Below are 18,262 nucleotides of genomic sequence, written 5' to 3' on the forward strand. Positions count from 1 at the left end.
CCCCTGCTGCTCCCATGTGTGCTGTTTTCTGAGCGGACACACGTCTCCCTTGCTACCTGCCTCACTTCCTTTCTCCATACAGATGGGGATGGTGGGACAGATACGAAAGTGAAAGAGCTCTGCCACCCACCAGCAGTGTGACCTTGAGCGTGTTACATGACCTTTCATTGCTTCCCTTTCCTTATCTGCAAATGGGGCCTAATAGTACCCTCCTGGCCGAGCTGCAGGGCCTGCTGGCTGACCCCTGCACACAGACCTCTTTGCATACGTGCTAAGTGTTCAGCAGATTTTAGAATCTCCCCCTGCCTGGCCTCACAGCTTCGTGGTAGCAATCCCCGATCCCACAAGTTACCCACTACTCCCAGAACTGATGCAAAACACCTTATATCAGTTTTGGAAAGTATCTTCCAGCCCTTTGGACTTGGAGCAGCAAGACAGTCTGGGTCTGAGACCTGATTCTGCCATTACTATCTGTGGAAACTTGGGCAAATTATTAAACTCTCTGGAGGTCTGGGGGTCTTTGCTGGCTCCCTGGCAACTGCCATGAGACTACCCCACCAGGGCCTGCGGGCAGGAAACCAACCCCTGCAGCCCCAAGGCTGCCTACCGGGCTCCTCCCAAGTTTGGCTGCCTGCCCTGCCAGCGACTTCTTTGGTAAGAACACCTTAATTTTTCTTTTGGGAACCATCCCTCTGTCCTCTTAGCCCCTGTGGCTTGAGAAGGGATGATCCAGGTGGGGCCAATCAGAACACATCACTACCCCCTCCCCCCAGCAAGGTGATTGGCTCACAGATAGGCACATGACCCAACCCAGGCCCTATTTCTCCAACCTCATCTCCTCCTTTTTTTTCATCTCCTCCTACTTTCCCCTCATTCCCTATACTCCAGTCACAATTGCTGCCTCGCTGTCACAAACTCCAAGCTTCCTGCCTCCGCGCCTTTGCTGTTCGTCAGGAGGTTTCTTCCCTCAGCTCTTCCCCCACCTAACTCCATCTCCTCCTCCGGATCTCAGTTCCAGTGTCCCCTCAGAGCCCCTCCCTGCTTTTCTGATGGCTCCCATCCTGTTTGACTCTCCTTACAAATCACCATCTGTGTTTCCAGGTGCACTTATGTTTACTGTTGCTCTCTCCCCAGGGGGTTAACACCACCAGAGCAGGTCCTTGTTGGTTTGTTCATGGCTGCACCCTGGTGGCCAGGCCGGAAACTGGGACACACCAGGTGCCAGTGAACATCAGCTGAAGGAATTCAGGAACAGGGACCAGCCTTCCTTATCCTCCTCCTCATGGTCTGCTGAAGACCCTTCCTCACCCAACTGGGGAGCCTTCCAGAGTGCTGGGAGTGGGTAACATTAATCCACTGTCTCTGGTGGCCAAAGCCCCACTCTGAGCCTAGGACTGAGGGGTGCTAGGGTGGGGTGAGGCCTCACCACTGGGCCCCGTTACCACTCTTCTCCCCAAGAGCCAACCAGGAAATACCACAAGGCAGCCAAGGGTAAGTAGACTCTTGCTGCTTTGTTATAAATATATTATGTACATCCAAAACATGACATTAAAATATTACTCCGTGTTACAGAAAAGATATTAAGGCTTTCTATTATTTACATTAAACAAGCAAGCACCTTTAAAAAAAAAAAACAAAAACAAAACAAAAAAGCCCCACTCTTCCTTCCCTGACATACCCCTGACCAGAGGGGACACTGTGTCCCGTTCCAAATGACCAAGACCCTTGGCAGGGGCTGTGCCCTGTGAAGACACCTCAGATGGGAAATAATCAGCTCTGGCTGGAACCATGTGGACAGGTGGAGTGGGTTGGGGAGGAGGTCTACACTTGGTCAGGGGACTCCGGTCTCTCTTGTCCACCTGACCTCAGAGACCCTCAATGAGCTTTGCTGCTCTGGGGTCAGTTTGCAGGGCCAGCTCCGTGGACACTCAGGCATGCCAGCAGCTCCCCAAACCACTGGGGACAGAAAAAGATGACTCAATGGCCCCAACACTAGCCACATGGAAGGGCTGCCCAGTGAGTTGGGGGGCAGCTGGTGTGCAGGGGTGGGTGAGTGCCCTATCTACCCAGGGACGGGTGGCAGGGCGGGGCTCCTTTTTCTGCGGGTCAGAGGCTTGGCAGATAGAGCTCAGGTGGCTGGGGAGGGGCAAAGGAAAGAAAACAGAAAAAAACTGTCAGTGGCTCAAGTATTCTGTGTCACAAGGGGTTGACTGGGGGGCCTGGGCCCAGCCCAGGAGGCGTCCTCTCCATCGGAGGGGCTAGCGGCGAGGAGGCTGGAGTTTGGCAGATGGCTTCGGTTTGGGGGGGCTAGGGAAGGTTGGCAACGAGGTGGCAGGCTCAGAGAGTTATTTGATCTTCTGGGCCCATTTCATGTCATCCGCCCGAGGCTTCTCGCCCGTCAGGCCCTGAATGATGTCCTCCAGGCGTCGCCAGAAGCCGATCTTCTCCAGGGGGTAGTTGAGCCAGCCTGCAGGGGAACGGGCACCAGGGCTTGAGTCGGGGAGCAGTCAGGGGGAAGTTGTGAGGGAACTGGCCTTGGCTGGGGTGGAGGGCACAAGCCAGCACAGGGCGGGGGATCGGGATCCACCAGACACATTCACTTTCTTACTGAGTGCTTCCTATAGGCTGAGCACGCCAGGGGTGTTTCTTGTCACCACCTCTGCAGGGAATCCTTCTCTGACCACCTTGCTTAAGCAGCACCCAAGACCTGTCACGTCAGCCTCTCATTTCTTTATAGCCTCTATCATAACCTGTGATGATCTTCATTAATTCACTATTTCTCTGTTTCATGCTGGTCTCTGCCCCAACCTATAACTAAAATGTAAGTTCTGAAAGGCAGAAACCCTGTGTCTTTCATTGTCTTATCCCCAGTGCCCAGAACAGTGCCTGGCAATGTTAGGTGCTGCTGAGTTGATTCGGACTCGTAGCAACCCTACAGGACAGAGGAGAACTGCCCCACAGATCCTAGCCTGTAATCTTTATGGAAGCAGATTGCCACATCTTTCTCCTGAGGAGTGGCTGGTGGGTTCAAACTGCAGACCTATTAGTTAGCAGCCAAGCGAGCACTTAACCAGGGCACCACCAGGGCTCCTTTGCCTGGCAATAGTAGGTACTTAATAAATATTGCTAACAATCTTATTTATTTAATCCATACAAAAGCCTCCTTACTCCCACCATGAGGCAGATACTATTATCAGTCTCATTTTCTACAGATGAGGTTCTGAGAGGGGTCTCTTCATTAGTAGGTGGCCAATCCAGATCTGAAGCCAGGCATGCCTGAGTAGCTAACCAATCTCCCTAAAGAGCCTAAATTTTAACTCCTCCAACTGCTCTCTGACAGGCATGACTTTAGGATCTGCAAAATCTCTTTTGTGCCTCTCAGCTCTGCCTTTAAAAATATAACAGCACCAGCTGTATTTTGCTGAGTACCTACTATGCACCAAGCACTTTGCATCTGCTATCTTGCCGTCCTCACTGCTGCCCAATGAAGGCGGCATGTGGAGGAGGTGGCTGTAGCCTCATTTTGTGGATGAGAAAAGTGACACCCAAGGAGGTTTGTGAGGCACACATGAAGGAGCTGGTATTCAAACTTCAGTTGGCCTGACTTGACAGCACCTCTAATATACTGGCCCCGGGGACGCCACATAACACCTCATGTCTCTGGCACCCCAGAAGATCTGCTCACCTCACCTCATGTCTCTGGCGCCCCAGAACACCTGCTCACCTCACCTCATGTCTCTGGTGCCCCAGAACACCTGCTCACCTCACCTCACCTCACGTCTCTGGTGCCCCGGGACACCTGCTCACCCCACCTCATGTCTTTGGCACTAGCATATTAACTGCCAACGGCATGTGACCTTCTTCACTGTTCCTGGATCACAGCAGGCGTGTTCCTGCTGAAGGCCTTTGCACTTGGACTTTTGCTTGGGCTGATATGTCTCATTATTTGGGGGGCCTCTCCCACAGTTTTTTCAGATTTCCGATCTTATGATGCAGCCTTGGAGAGACCTTCCCTGATCTCCTCACATAAACAGCTGGCCCCCAACTCCCTTTCCCCATTGCTCTCTGCCTCCCACCTGCTTTGTTTACCTCCACAGATTTACCACACCTGGACTTTGTCATCTCTCCTGTCACTCTCCCCCTCACTCCCTCTGCTCTAGCCACACTGGCCTCCTTGCTTCTGCCAAATGAGACACATGTTCCAGCCTCAGGGTCTTTGCACCTACTGTCCCCGCTATCTGGAATGCTCTTCCTCCAGAGAGCTGCCTGGCCCCCTTTCTTACCTCCTTCAGGTCTTTGTTCAAATGTCACTGCCTCAGAGAGGCCTTCTCTGACCACCCGCTTTAGAAGGGTGTCCTCCCCGACTCCCTGCTTTATTTGCCTCCATGACAGTTAGCATATCAGACAGACTATGTGTTCTATTTATTGTCTGTTTCTCCCACTAGAATGCAAACTTCCTGGGGCCAGGGATTTTGCCTATTTTGTTCGCTCCTGTATCCTAAGCCTAGGGCACTGCCTTGCACATAGTAGGTGCTCAATTAAGATCTGCTGGGTAGATGGGTGGTTGAAGGCACACCTCCAAGAGGCAGGGTAGGGGAGGGGACTGTCTGTCTTACGTACTGCTATGCCCTTAGCACCTAGAATACTGCCCGGCACATAGTAGGTGCTCAGTAAGTGCTGTTCTGGGATGGCCTTCCAGGAGGGTTAGGTCTGGCCCTGAGGATGTTGCTGAGACAGGCAGGGGCGGCCGCACCTGTGGTAATGCAGAAGTAGGTCTCGTGGGGCGAGACGTGGTGGATGCGGTGGTGTTTCCGCGGCAGGATGATGTGCCAGTCCTGCAGGAGGGTGACCCAGGGTGGCAGCCCGAAGTATGTGTGCGACCACTTGTGGATCTGGTTGGTGAAGGTGCTAAAGATCATCAAGCAGAAGACGAAGCACTCCCAGGGGTATAGCTGCTCCAGGGCTTCTGTAAGGTGAGGAGAAAGTGCTCGCAGGGCTCGTCACGTGCGGTAGGGGGACACCGTCAGCCTGGACCTCGACATATACCCGTGGGCAGCTCCTGTCCCAGGACAGCACCCAGGAGCCTTCTTCTAACCTCCCACATGGCCTCAGGTGAGCTCGGTCCCCACCCCCTGCCGGGCCTCAGTCTCCCCTTCCGCTTAGAGTTTTTTAAACCCTGTGAAGGGTCCAATGCACATGAGCCACAAAAGGAGGGGTAGTCTCTGCCCCTGACAGTCCCCTCCCAGTCCACCACCACCTGGCATGGCTTACCAGGGCTCTGGGTGCGGAACTTGTAGGCCATGTTTAGCAGCGGCAGCAGTGTCAACAGACAGTTGTCCCCATTGGTCTCAATGAAGTCGTGCCGTGTAATGGCCGTTGGGTCGATGTGGTGCTCCCGGAATGGGCGGATGAAAGCCTGGGGTCGGGGTGGGGTGGGGGTGGGGATACGGCCCAAGCAGTCACCCCATGGTGGTCAGCCGTTCTCTATGACATCCTAAACACACTCAACTCGGGCTCACCACCCTGCCCCAGGGATGCCCCAACATTCCCACCACCCTGAGGCTGACAAAGATCCCACCCAGCCTTCAGGGGCTAGGTCCAGCAACTAGAGCTGAAGATGGGTTGAAATGATCCTGGCAGAGACCTTAGGCTGGTTAATGCCCTTCCCTGGGCCTCATTCTCCCCATCTATGCTATGAAGGGGCTTGGAGATCATCTCCATGCTTCTTTCCTGGCCTGGGATAGTCAGGCACCTCATGGTAACAGGCTGGGACCTCTCTTTGCCTCTCCAGCACCCAAGCCCCTCCTTCTGGTAATAGCCCTCCCCCTTCTCTTGGTTGAAGTGGTTCTGATAGGACTGACCTCACCACCTAGCTAGGAGGTGAACACGTGACCCAGGCCTGGCCAATTAGAATATTCCACCCCTCTGGGCAAAGGAACTGGCTGGGAGATGGGCATGTGATCCAAGCTGGGCCAATGGGAATAAGCCCTGGGACTTTGGCTGTAACTAGGGGAAAGGAGGAGTCTCTGGGTGGTGCAAACTGTTAAGTACTTGACTACTAGCCAAGAGGCTGGCAGTTCAAACCCTTCCAGAGATGCTTTGGAAGACAGGCCTGGTGATCTGCTTCCAAAAGGTCACAGCCCTGACAACCCTATGGGGCAGTTCTGCTCTGTACACATGGGGTCACCATGAGTCAGAACTGATTCGACAGCAACTAACAACGACAACACTGGAAAGGGGAAGCTCTCTTTCCACTGGGGTGACAGCTGGGAAGATGGAAGTCTAGGGCAGCTGGGGGCCATTTTGGCCACCTCATGAGGGGAAAGCCTGTCTGAGAGTGAAGCCAACAGAAAGATAAGCAGAGATAGAGATGGAGAGAGACTGAGTCTAAAGAACATCATGTCTGTCTTACTGGATCCAGCCATGCCTCAATCTGGCTCTATCCCTGACACTTTCAGTTACATGAACCAAATACTCTTGTTTGAGTACACCAGTTTGGACTGAATTTTCTGTACCAAAAAACAAAACAAAACAAAAACCTGACTGATATAATAATGGAGCACTGGAGAACACAGCCCCCAAATTCAAGGCATTCTGGTGAGACAGGCACCTATCAAATCTCTCTGGCTTTCCAGTGCCTGATGCTTTTCCTTCCAGAGGATTCCAGCAGATTCCTGGTCCAGTCTCAGGAATGAGGGTGGGGGCAGGCTGGAATGACAGTTTCCATCTTCCAGACAGGAAAACAAAGGCTCAGAGTGAAAGGGGGCTCACCCAAGGTCATACAGCCCAACCTAACTTCTGGAGGAAGTGGGCTGGGATGCAGGGTGGGGTTGACATACGTACCTTTCCCACGATGGGCAGCTCCACGGAACCCCATGTGTCGGCACCCCAGTGCACCAGGCCGGACAGAAAGTCAGCAATGAGAGCCCCTGCAACTGTGGATGAGAAGATGAGGTGGGGGTGGGGCAACGTGCATCGGACACCCTGCCTGCCCATAGCACTTCTGACCTTGATCACCCCTTTAACTTGCTCTGCCCATCTGCTTGGTGAGTGTGGAAGGAATAAACTGGGCATGCTCAGCTCAACCTTTCCCTATCAGGAGCTAGCCCCTTCTCTCTGCCCCCAAACAGCTCCATGTGGGGAAGTCCGTTCTGCTCTAGTGCTGACAGTAATAGGATGAAGATGTCTGGTTCCTTCTGGAGTTTGGTTCCAGGAAGTACCTTGCCTACAGATAGAAGCCACATCTCCCAGCCTAGCTTTTCTCAGCAATCAACACAATAATTTAGCCCTCAGCAGCCTTCTTGTCTTTGTTCTCAAATTGTTCAGAACTGAAGTGGGGAAACAGAGTGCTGGTTATTGGGTCCCCTCAGAGGCCCCGAACACTACTCACTCATTTGTGGGTTCAATATAACAGAAGTTAAGAGCTGTTAGGTCTGGGCTCAAATTCCAGCTCTGTCACTCATTAGCTGTGCGTCCCAGTTTCCTCATAAAATGAGAGTGACGATGATTAAAAACAAACAAAAAAAAGCAGCTACCATTTATTGAGCACTTTCTCAACGCCAGGCACAAGGGCGTTATATACTGAATTCTCACCATCTGTTGGGAAGCTGGTACCACTTTTATTTCCATTTCACAGAAGTAGAAACTGAGGCTTAGAGTGTGGAAATAACTGAGCCAAGGTCACACAGCTGGCAAGTGGCAGAGCTGGGCTCTTCACCTGATTGATCTAACCCAGCAGGATACACCAACACCATCGTACACATGGGGAAACTGAGGCCAAGTGGGCAGCAACTTGGAGCCACCTCCCATCGCCCTTCCTCCACTCACTGCATCCCAGCCCTGTTGGTTCCCTGCTGCCTCTGAGACTTTGTATTTGCTGTTCTCTCTGCCTGGAACACTCTTTCCCAAGATGTATATGTAAGCTCACTCCCTCACTTCCTTCATTGCTCAAATGTCCTCCCTGGATAGATACCTGATCTAAAACGGCACCTTCCCCCTCCTCTTCCAGCACTTTCTATCTCCTGTCCTGCTTTGTTTTTCTCTAAGCACGTATCACATATAACTTCTTTGTTTGGTTTACTGTCTCCCGCTCCGCAAGATCAGGGAGTTTAGTCGGCTTTGTTTATGGCTCTATTCCTGATGCAGTGGTTAAGAGCTTGGCTGCTAACCAAAAAGGTCGGCACTTCAAATGCACCAGCGCTCCTTGGAAACTCTATGGGGCAGTTCTACTCTGTCCTACAGGGTCACTAGGAGTCAGAACCGACTCGAGGCAACCGGCAGGGTACACAGTAGGGACTCAGGAAACGTCTGTTGAATTAATCTAGTTAGAACCCTACATAAAATGCTTGGCACATACTAAGCTCTCAATACATATCTTTGTTGCTGCTGCTATTATTATTCAGTCATTTAATCAAAAAATCAACATTCCATTAGACCTACCGTGTGCCAAACTCTACAGACAAAGATACATCAGGCTCTGAGCTTGCTGCCCACTGGCCTTTGCACTTGCTGTTCCCTCTGCCTGGCACCCCCTCCCTAAACCGCCTCTGTGGCTGCTCTTCCTCAGCCTTTGAGCTCAGGGCAAAAAGCCACCCAACCCTCCACGTGGGTGTTCTTGGTCACGTCCTCCTCATTTATTTCCTTCATGTCATGTGATACTCCCTGAAATGGTCTCACATATGATTTTATGATCCCACTTCTTGGATGAAGAAAGAGGCTCAGAGAAGTCAAACAGCCATCCACCCCAGTCACACAGCTTGCGAGTGGCAATGCTGGGATGGGAAGAGACAGATGTGTAGAAACCAAACCAAAACCCATTGTTGAGTTGATTTCGGCTCATAGCCACTCTATAGAACAGAGTAGAACTGCCCCATAGGGTTTCCAAGGATGTACTATTTCTGGAAGCAGACTGCCACATCTTTCTCTCAAGGAGCGGCTGGTGAGTTTGAACGGCCCGACCTTTTAGTTAGCAGACGAATGCTTAACCACTGTGCCATCAGCGGGCGCGGGGCTGGGGGGAGCTTACCACCAAAAAAGAAGCACTGGGATCATAGCGCGTGCTTTGGACCCGAGGTCCCTGCACTGAGAAGCTCCTTGACCAGGAAAGACTGATGACAAGGACCTTCCTCCAGAGCTGACAGAGAGGAGGAAGCCTTCCCCTGGAGCTGATGCCCTGAATTTGGACTTGTAGCTTACTAGACTGTGAGAGAATAAAATTCTCTTTGTTAAAGCCATCTGCTTGTGGTATTTCTGTTATAGCAGCACTAGATGACTAAGACAGCGGTTGACATTTATGGAGCCCTTTTGTGTCAAAGGCAGCATGTGGAGGGTGTTAACAGCACACTATTGGGAAGCATAACTCTCTACTCTGTAAGTGTGGGCTGCGCTTAGGGACTTCTTTCCAAAGAAGACAGTATGGAACGGGGGAAGGGAGTAACTTTACAGCAGAGAAACCTGACAGACACTACCTCTGCCAGGTGATCATGGTCAGTATCGACGGTCAAAAATGAAGTTGATTTTTTACGATGTGATGAAAAGGGAACTTTACCTCTGAGATCTTCCTCCCCCAAACCCAGAACCCCAGTCATGAGAAAAGCCTCACACAAATTCCGACAGAGGGGCATGCTACAAAATACCTGACCACTACTCCTCAAAAGCACCAAGGTCATTAAAAACAAGGGCAGTCTGAGAAACTGTCATAGCTAAAAGGAGCCTAAGGAGACATGACAGCTAAATGTACTGTGGCATCCTGGATGGGATCCTTAGACAGAAAAAGAACATTAGGTAAAATGTTAAGGGAATCTGAATAAAATATGGACTTTAAGTGAGCAGCCATCTAAGATATTCCTCTGGTCTCACCCCATCGGAAGCAAGGGAGAATGAAGGAAACCAAAAACACAAAGACACAAGGGCAAGATTAGTCCAAAGGACTAATGGAACACAATTACCACAGCCTCCGCGGGACTGAGTCCAGCAAAAGTAGATAGTAACCAGCTACCTCTGCCCTCACAGGGATCACAATAGAGGGGGCCGGACAGAGCCAGAGAAAAATGTAGAACAAAATTCTAACCACACACAAAAAAAGACCAGACTCACTGGCCTGACAGAGACTGAAGAAACCCTGAGAGTATGGCTCCCGGACGCCCTTTTAGCTCAGCTCAGTAATGAAGTCACTCCTGAGGTTCACCCTTCAGCCAAAGATTAGACAGACCCATATAACAGCACAAGACAAAATGGGCACACCAGCCCAGGGGCAAGGACTAGAAGGCAAGAGAGGACGAGAAAACTGGTAATAGGGAACCCAAGTTCCAGTAGGGAGAGTCCTGACATGTCATGGAGTTGGTATCCAATGTTGCAAAATAATATGCATACTAATTGTTTAATGAGAAGCTAGTCTGTTCTGTAAACCTTCATCTAAAGTACAAAAAAAAAGTATGGACTTTAGAACCCGTCGCTGTAGAGTTGATTCCAATTCATACCAACCCTATAGGGCAGAGTAGAATTGCCCCATGGGACTGCCACATCTTTCTCCCATGGAGTGGCTGGTGGGTTTGAACTGCCTACGTTTTGGTTTTGCAGCTGAGCACTTAAGCACTGCACAACTAAGGTTCCTTAAAGTATGGGCTTCAGGTAATAATAATGTATTAGTGACTATTTATGAAGTATGGACTGTTGCCATTAGGTGCCGTGTTGGTTCCGACTCATAGTGACCCTATGTACGACAGAATGAAACAGTGCCCGGTCCTGCGCCAGCCTCACATTTCTTGCTATATTTTGAGCCCATTGTTTCAGCCACTGTTGTCAGTTCATCTTATTAAGGGTCCTCCTCTTTTCTGCTGACCTCTACTTTATCAAGCATGATGTCCTTCCCTAGGGACTGGTCTCTCCTGGTACCATGTCCAAAGTATGTGAGATGAAGTCTTGCCCTTCTCGCTTCTAAGGAGCTTTCTGGCTATACTTCTTCCAAAACAGATTTGTTTGTTCTTCTGGCAGTCCGTGGTATATTCAATGTTCTTCACCAACACCTTAATTCAAAGGTATCAATTCTTCTTCAGTCTTCTTTATTCATCGTCCAGCTTTCACAAGCATATGAGGTGACTGGAAATACCATGCTTGGGTCAGGCACTCCTTAGTCCTCAAGGTGACATCTTTGCTTTGTAAGACTTTAAAGAGGTCTTTTGCAGCAAATTTTGTCCAATGCAATTAGTCTTTTGATTTCTTGGGTGTTGACTGTGGATCCAAGTAAAATGAAATCCTTGACAACTTCAATATTTTCTCCGTTTATCCTGGTGTTGTTTATTAGTCCAGTTTTGAGGATTTTTGTTTTATGTTGAGGTGTAATCCGTACTGAAGGCTATGGTCTTTGATCTTCGTCAATAAGTGTTTCAAGTCCTCCTTGCTTTCAGCAAGCAGGGCTGTGTCATCTGAATTCCCATTCTTCACCATGTTATCCATAACTTGTTATGATACAGGAAACCCTGGTGGCGTAATGGCTAAGCAGTACAGCCCCTAACCAAAGGGTCGGCAGTTCGAATCCACCAGGCGCTCCTTGGAAACTCTATGGGGCAGTTCTGCTCTGTCCTATAGGGTCACTATGAGTCAGAATTGACTCGATGGCGTTGGGTTTGGTTTTGGTTATGATCCACACAGTTGAATGCCTTTGCACAGTCAATAAAACACAGGTAAACATCTTTCTGGTATTTTCCCATTTCAGCCAAGATCTATCTCACATCAGCAATGATATCCCTCTCTCCATGTCCTCTTCTGAATCTGGTATGAATTTCTGGCAGTTCCCTGTTGATGTACTGCTGCAACCATTTTTAAATTATCTTCAGCAAAATTTTACTTACATGTGATTTTAAAAAAATTTTTATTGTGTTTTAAGTGCAAGTTTACAAATCCAGTCTGTCATACAAAAATTTATATACTCCTAGTTGCTCTCCCCCTAATGAGACAGCATGCTCCTTCTCTCCACCCTCTATTTTTGTGTCCTTCAGCCAGCTTCTGACTCCCTCTGCCCTCTCGTCTCTCCTCCAGACAGGGGCTGCCCACATACTCTCATGTGTCTACTTGATCCAAGAAGCTTGCTCCTCACCAGTATCATTTTCTCTCCTATAGTCCAGTCCAATCCCTGTCTGAAGAGTTGGCTTTGGGAACGGTTCCTGTCTTGGGCTAACAAAAGGTCTGGGGACCATGACCACTGGGGTCCTTCTAGTCTCAGTCAGACCATTAAGTCTGGTGTTTTTATGAATTTGAGGTTCTGCATCCCACTGCTCTCCTGCACCCTCAGGGGTTCTCTGCTGTGTTCCCTGTCAGGGCAGTCATCGGTTGTAGCCAGGCACCACCTAGTTATTCTGGTCTCAGGCTGATGTAGTCTCTGGTTTATGTGGTCCTTTCTGTCTCTTGGGCTCATAATTACCTTTGTGTTTTTGGTGTTCTTCATTCTCCTTTGGTCCAGGTGGGCTGAGACCAATTGATGCATCTTAGATGGCCGCTTGTGAGCGTTTAAGACCCCAGGTGCCACTCTCCAAAGTGGGATGCAGAATATTTTCTTAATAGATTATGCCAGTTGACCTAGATGTCCCCTGAAACCATGGTCCCCAAACCCCCACCCCTGCTACGCTGGCCTTCAAAGAGTTCAGTTTATTCAGGCAACTTTTTTGCTTTTGGTTTAGTTCAGTTGACCTCTCCTGTATTGTGTGTTGTCTTTTCCTTTACCTAAAATAGTTCTTGTCTACTATCTAATTACTGAATACCCCCTCCCTCCCTCCCTCCCCACTCTCGTAACCATCAAAGAACACTTTCTTCTGTTTAAACCATTTCTTGAATTCTTATAATAGTGGTCTCATATAATATTTGTCCTTTTGCAACTGACTCATTTCACTCAGCATAATGCCTTCCAGATTCCTTCATGTTATGAAATGTTTAAAGGATTTATTATCATTCTTTATCGATGCGTAGTATTCCATTGTGTAAATATACCATAATTTATTTATCCATTTGTCTGTTGATGGGCACCTTGGTTGCTTCCATCTTTTCGCTGTTACAAATAGTGCTGCAATGAACGTGGGTATGCATACATCTGTTTGCGTAAAGGCTCTTATTTCTCTAGGATATATTCCAAGGAGTGGGATTGCTGGATCGTATGGTAGTTCTATTTCTAGCTTTTTAAGGAAGCGCCAAATTGATTTCCAAAGTGGTTACACCATTTTACATTCCTACCAGCAGTGTATAACTGTTCCAGTCTCTCCACAACCGCTCCAAGTTTTATTACTTTGTGTTTTTTGCATTAATGCCAGCCTTGTTGGAGATGGAATCTCATTGTAGTTTTGATTTGCCTTTCTCTAGTGGCTAATGATCGTGAGCATTTCCTCATGTATCTGTTTTCTACATGAATGTCTTCTTTAGTCAGGTGCCTGTTCATATCCTTTGCCCAATTTGCAATTGGGTTGTCTTTTTGTCGTTGAGTTTTTGCAGTATCATGTAGATTTTAGAGATCAGACGCTGATCGGAATTGTCATAGCTAAAAACTTTTTCCCAGTCTGTGGGTAATCTTTTTACTCTTTTGGTGAAGTCTTTGGCTGAGCATAGGTGTTTGATTTTTAGGAGCTCCCAGTTATCTAGTTTCTCTTCTGCATTGTTAGTAATGTTTTGTATATTGTTTACGCCACGTATAAGGGCTCCTAGCGTTGTCCCTATTTTTTCTTCCATGATCTTTATAGTTTTAGATTTATATTTAGGTCTTTGATCCATTTTGAGTTAGTTTTTGTGCATGGTGTGAGGTATGGGTCTTGTTTCATTTTTTTGCAGATGGATATCCAGTTATGCCAGCACCATTTGTTAAAGAGGCTGTCTTTTCCCCATTTAACTGACTCTGGGCCTTTGTCAAATATCAGCTGCTCCTGTGTGGATGGATTTATGTCTGGATTCTCAATTCTGTTCCATTGGTCCATGTATCTGTTGTTGTACTAGTACCAGGCTGTTTTAACCACTGTGGTGGTATAATAGGTTTAATAGGTGGTATAATAGGTTCTAAAATCAGGTAGTGTGAGGCCTCCTTATGTGTGATATTAATGATACTGTTTAATAATTTTCACATTCTGTTGGATCACCTTCCTTTGGAATGGATATAAATATGGATCTCTTGCAGTCAGTTGGCCAGGTAGCTGTCTTCCAAATTTCTTGGTATAAATGAGTCAGCATTGCATCCATTTGCTGAAACATCTCAACATCTAAGGTTGCGGACTTTAGTGAGTGATAATGTATCAATGACCATGATGTAGCTTGTTACATTAACTGTAACAAATATACCACACAAATAAGACATTAATAGTAAGAAAAATTGGAGGGATGGGAGATACGTGGAAGTTCTCTGTACTATCTGCTCGATTTTTGTGTACATCGGCTAAAAATTTGCATAAAAAATAAAGTCTATTTTTCAAAAAAGTGTATTATCTCATTTCATCTCCACAGTTACCGGCTCCACTGCATCCCGAGTTTCCAGAGGAAAAAACTAAGACTCCGAGGGTTAGGCCCACCCAAGGTCACACAGTGGCAAGGACAAGTCAGGGCTAGTGGTGAGTGGCCAGGGACCATTGCTATGATCACTCATGATGGTGTGGCTGAGCCTTTACATTCGGGTCTGGGAAATGGGGATATTAATAGTACTCACCTCGCTTAGAGGGGCCCTGGTGGCACAAACGTCAAGCACTTGGCTGCTAACCAAAAGGTTAGCAGTGTGAATCCACTCAGAGGCTCCAAGGAAGAAAGACTTGGCCATCTGCTCCTATAAAGATTACAGCCTAGGAAACCCTATGGGGCAGTTCTACTCTGTCACATGGGGTTGCCATGAGTTGGAATTGACTTGACAGCACACAACAACAGTATTTCTTAAGAAGCAGCTCTCCTTCCCTTTAAGGCTAGTTAGGATAGAAGCTAAATAAATAATTATACTTGCTTATGGTTTCTTTCAAGGAGCCCTAGTGGTACAATGGTTAAGAACTTGGCTGCTAACTGAAAGGTCAGCAGTTTGAACCCAGCCAGTGTGCTCCTTGGGAGAAAGACCTGGAGGTCTGTTCCCATAAAGATTTCAGCCTAGAAAATCCCATGGGCAGTACTAGTATGTTACACAGAGTCGCTACGAGTCGAAATTGACTCAATAGCACCTAGCCACAACATCTCACTTAACCTCTAGCAAGTTAATAAAATGGGTTAACGCAGGTCAAGTGCTTAGCATGGTACCCAGGACACGTGGTACCCAGGACACAGGAAGCTCTGTCAGTCGTGAATAGTTTAAGAAGTACTCTTCTCTCTGAGCCTCAGTCTTGTCATCTGTCAAATGACGAGAACCTGGCCTTCTGGGGCCAGGAAGGGAGGCGCTTTGGATAGCTGTCACGAATTATTTTAGGAGAGAAGGAACCCCCCCGGGGTAGGAAATGGGCCCATGATTCCTGGGGCTCTTCGGGTGGCTGTTTCTAAGGCACCAGTTCCAGGCCCCAGGCCAGGTGCTCAAGATCTCTTTAATGGGGGCAAGGGTGGCAGAAGCAGGCAGACAGAAGCTTCTTTGTCCCAGCTCTGGTGGCAGTGGCTGGCACTATCTCTCCCTGCGGGTGGCTCAGCTTGGTTATCACCCCTCTCTGCAGAACACAAGGGCAGGGTAGGGATGGGGGATAATGAACTCCAGGCTGCCCCGACTCGCTGGGTGACCTGGAGACAGGCCCTGGGCCCCTGAGACCTCCATTTCCCCACCCAGCTGGGACTTCTTTGCCCCTGCCCGTCTCACAGGACTGGTGTGGAGGCACAGTGGCCAAGGGCAAGCCCATGGGCTTTACTCACAAGTGGTCCTGAGTTCAAATCTTGCCTGTTATGGATTGAATTATGTCCCCCCAAAATGTGTATCAACTTGGCTAGGCCATGACTCCCAGTATTGTGTGGTTGTCTTCCATTTTGTGATCTGATGTAATTATCCTATGTGTTGTAAATCCTAACCTCTATGATGTTAATGACACAGGATTAGAGGCAGTTATGTTAATGAGGCAGGACATAATCTACAGGATTAGGTTTATCTTGAGTCAATCTCTTTTAAGATTAAGAAAGAGAAGCGAGCAGAGAAGAGGAGGATCTCCTACCATCAAGAAAGAAGAGTCGGGCGTGGAGCATGTCCTTTGGACCCGGAGTCCCTGAGCTGAGAAACTCCGAGACCCAGAGGAAGATTGATGATAAGGACCTTCCCTCAGAGCTGACAGAGAGAGAAACCTCCCCCTGGAGCTGGTCCCCTGAATTCGGACTTCTAGCCTCCTAAACGGTGAGAGAATAAATTTCTGTTTGTTAAAGCCATCCACTTGGGGTATATCTGTTATAGCAGCACTAAATAACTAAGATACTGCCTTTACCACCTTTCCATAAGGCTGGGCATGGTCTGAGGCTCCATGACCTCTCTGGCCTGATTCCCCACCTCTGTACTGGAACACTTTCACCTTTGCCTGTTTGCCAGAGAACTCCTATTCACCTCTGAAGGACCAACTCAAAGCCCCCAAACTTTTCTTCAGTTTTTCTCAAGTGGAACAAATAGCTCAAGGCTCCCGTGGCCATCCGTTCCTTCATGACAATACTGTCCTTGTCAGGGTCACTACCAATGACTTCCACGTGGCCAAATCCAGGGGTCCCTTTGTTGTCCCCATCTTGCTGCGTCTGCTTGGTGGCTGTTCCTAGTTGACCCCAAGTCTTCTGAAAACACATTTTCCTATTGGGCTTTGTAACCCCTTTGTCATGCATTGAATTATGTCCCCCCAAAAACATGTGTATCAGTTGGGCTGGGCCATGATTCTCTGTATTGTGCGATTTTCCTATATGTTGTAAATCCTGCCTCTATGATGTTAATGAGGGAGGATGGGTGACAGTTGTGTTAGTGAGGCAGGACTCAACCTACAGAATTGGACTGTGTCTTGGGACAATCTCTTGAGATATAAAAGAGAGAAGCAAGAAGAGAGACGGGGGACCTCATACCACCAAGAAAGCAGCACCAGGAGCAGAGCGGTCCTTTGGACCCGGGGACCCTGCGGCTAAGAAGCTCCTTGACCAGGGGAAGACTAAGGACAAGGACCTCTTCTAGAGCCAACAGACAGAGAAAGCCTTACCCTGGAGCTGATACCCTGAATTTGGACTTTTAGCCTACATTACTGTGAGAAAATAAACTTCTCTTTGTTAAGGCCATCTGCTTGTGGTATTTCTGTTATAGTAACACTAGATAACTAAGACACCCTTCCTGTGATGGCTCCCCCACAAGGCACTCAGCCCCTGGGAGCGCCCGCTAGCCTCAGGGCTTCAAACACCATCCCTACCCCCTACTGACTTCCAGATTTCTATCTCTGGACACTTCTCACAGGCTCCAGACTGTATTCCCAACTTCCTGTTTGACACCTCCCCTTGGCTTTCCATCTCCCTCAAGCCTGCTCCCCTGCTGCATCCCCATCCCTGCTAATAGCAGCCTCATCCCTGGTGGTCACACCGGCCCCCTCCTCTCTCACCTCCACATCCACCATTGCAGCACATTCTGGTGGCTCGCCTTTCAAAGCGCATCCCCAACTGACAACTTCTCACCACCTCCACTGCCCATCCTCGCCTGCTCCTCCCCGCCCCTCCCCAACCCATCCATCCTCAGCACAACATTAGACAGCGTCAGCTCCCCATGGGGACTCCCTGATGGCTTCTCCCAGCGTGGAGAATAAAACCCCAAGTCCCAACCACAGCCTTCAAGGCCCTAACCGTCTACCCCCACTGTGTCTCTGAGCTGCCACCAATCACTCCCCCTTTGATCAATTTTATCCAGCCCAGTGGCCTCCTCTCTAGTCCCCAAATGTAGCAGGCACACTCCAGGCTAGGGCCTTTACACTGTTCCTGCTGCCGGGAACATCCCTCCCCAGATGTTTGTTGCAGGAACCTCTTTCTCACCTCCTTCAGGTCTCCACTCAATTCAATATCACCTGCCCACGAGGCTCTTCCCTGACCCTCTTCTCCCCCTTCCCTCCCCACCCCCCATCTTGATTTTGCTTCCAGCACTGTATCACCCAGGTCTGTGTTTATTAACCGGGCACCTTTTCAGGCCTCTGCCCTTCCTGGCTTCCAGGGCCTTCCCCATGGCACCAGAGCCTCAGAGGAGACAGTGAAGGCCATGGGGCAGGCTTAGCAGGCTGGCACAGTGCCCCTGCTGCCTGTGAGTTAACACAGAAATCGATCAGGAACTGTGCAAACACCACTATCAGGG

At 49.0% G+C, this 18,262-nt stretch overlaps 1 protein-coding gene across 1 annotated transcript in view; it reads right to left on the bottom strand.

Annotated features, from left to right (window-relative positions):
• Positions 1-573: 573 nt before the first annotated feature.
• Positions 574-18,262, bottom strand: part of PEDS1 (plasmanylethanolamine desaturase 1) — a 33,070-nt gene continuing 15,381 nt past the window's right edge. The window contains exons 3-6 of the mRNA XM_003419892.4: positions 6,844-6,935; positions 5,272-5,416; positions 4,754-4,966; positions 574-2,467 (exon numbers count right to left, since the gene is read on the bottom strand). Of these exons, the coding sequence (XP_003419940.1) occupies positions 2,346-2,467; positions 4,754-4,966; positions 5,272-5,416; positions 6,844-6,935 (572 nt within the window). The 3' untranslated portion in view covers positions 574-2,345. The remainder of the gene's footprint in view (positions 2,468-4,753; positions 4,967-5,271; positions 5,417-6,843; positions 6,936-18,262) is intronic.

The sequence above is a fragment of the Loxodonta africana genome, chromosome 24, assembly GCF_030014295.1.
Source record: "Loxodonta africana isolate mLoxAfr1 chromosome 24, mLoxAfr1.hap2, whole genome shotgun sequence".
NCBI lineage: Eukaryota > Metazoa > Chordata > Mammalia > Proboscidea > Elephantidae > Loxodonta > Loxodonta africana.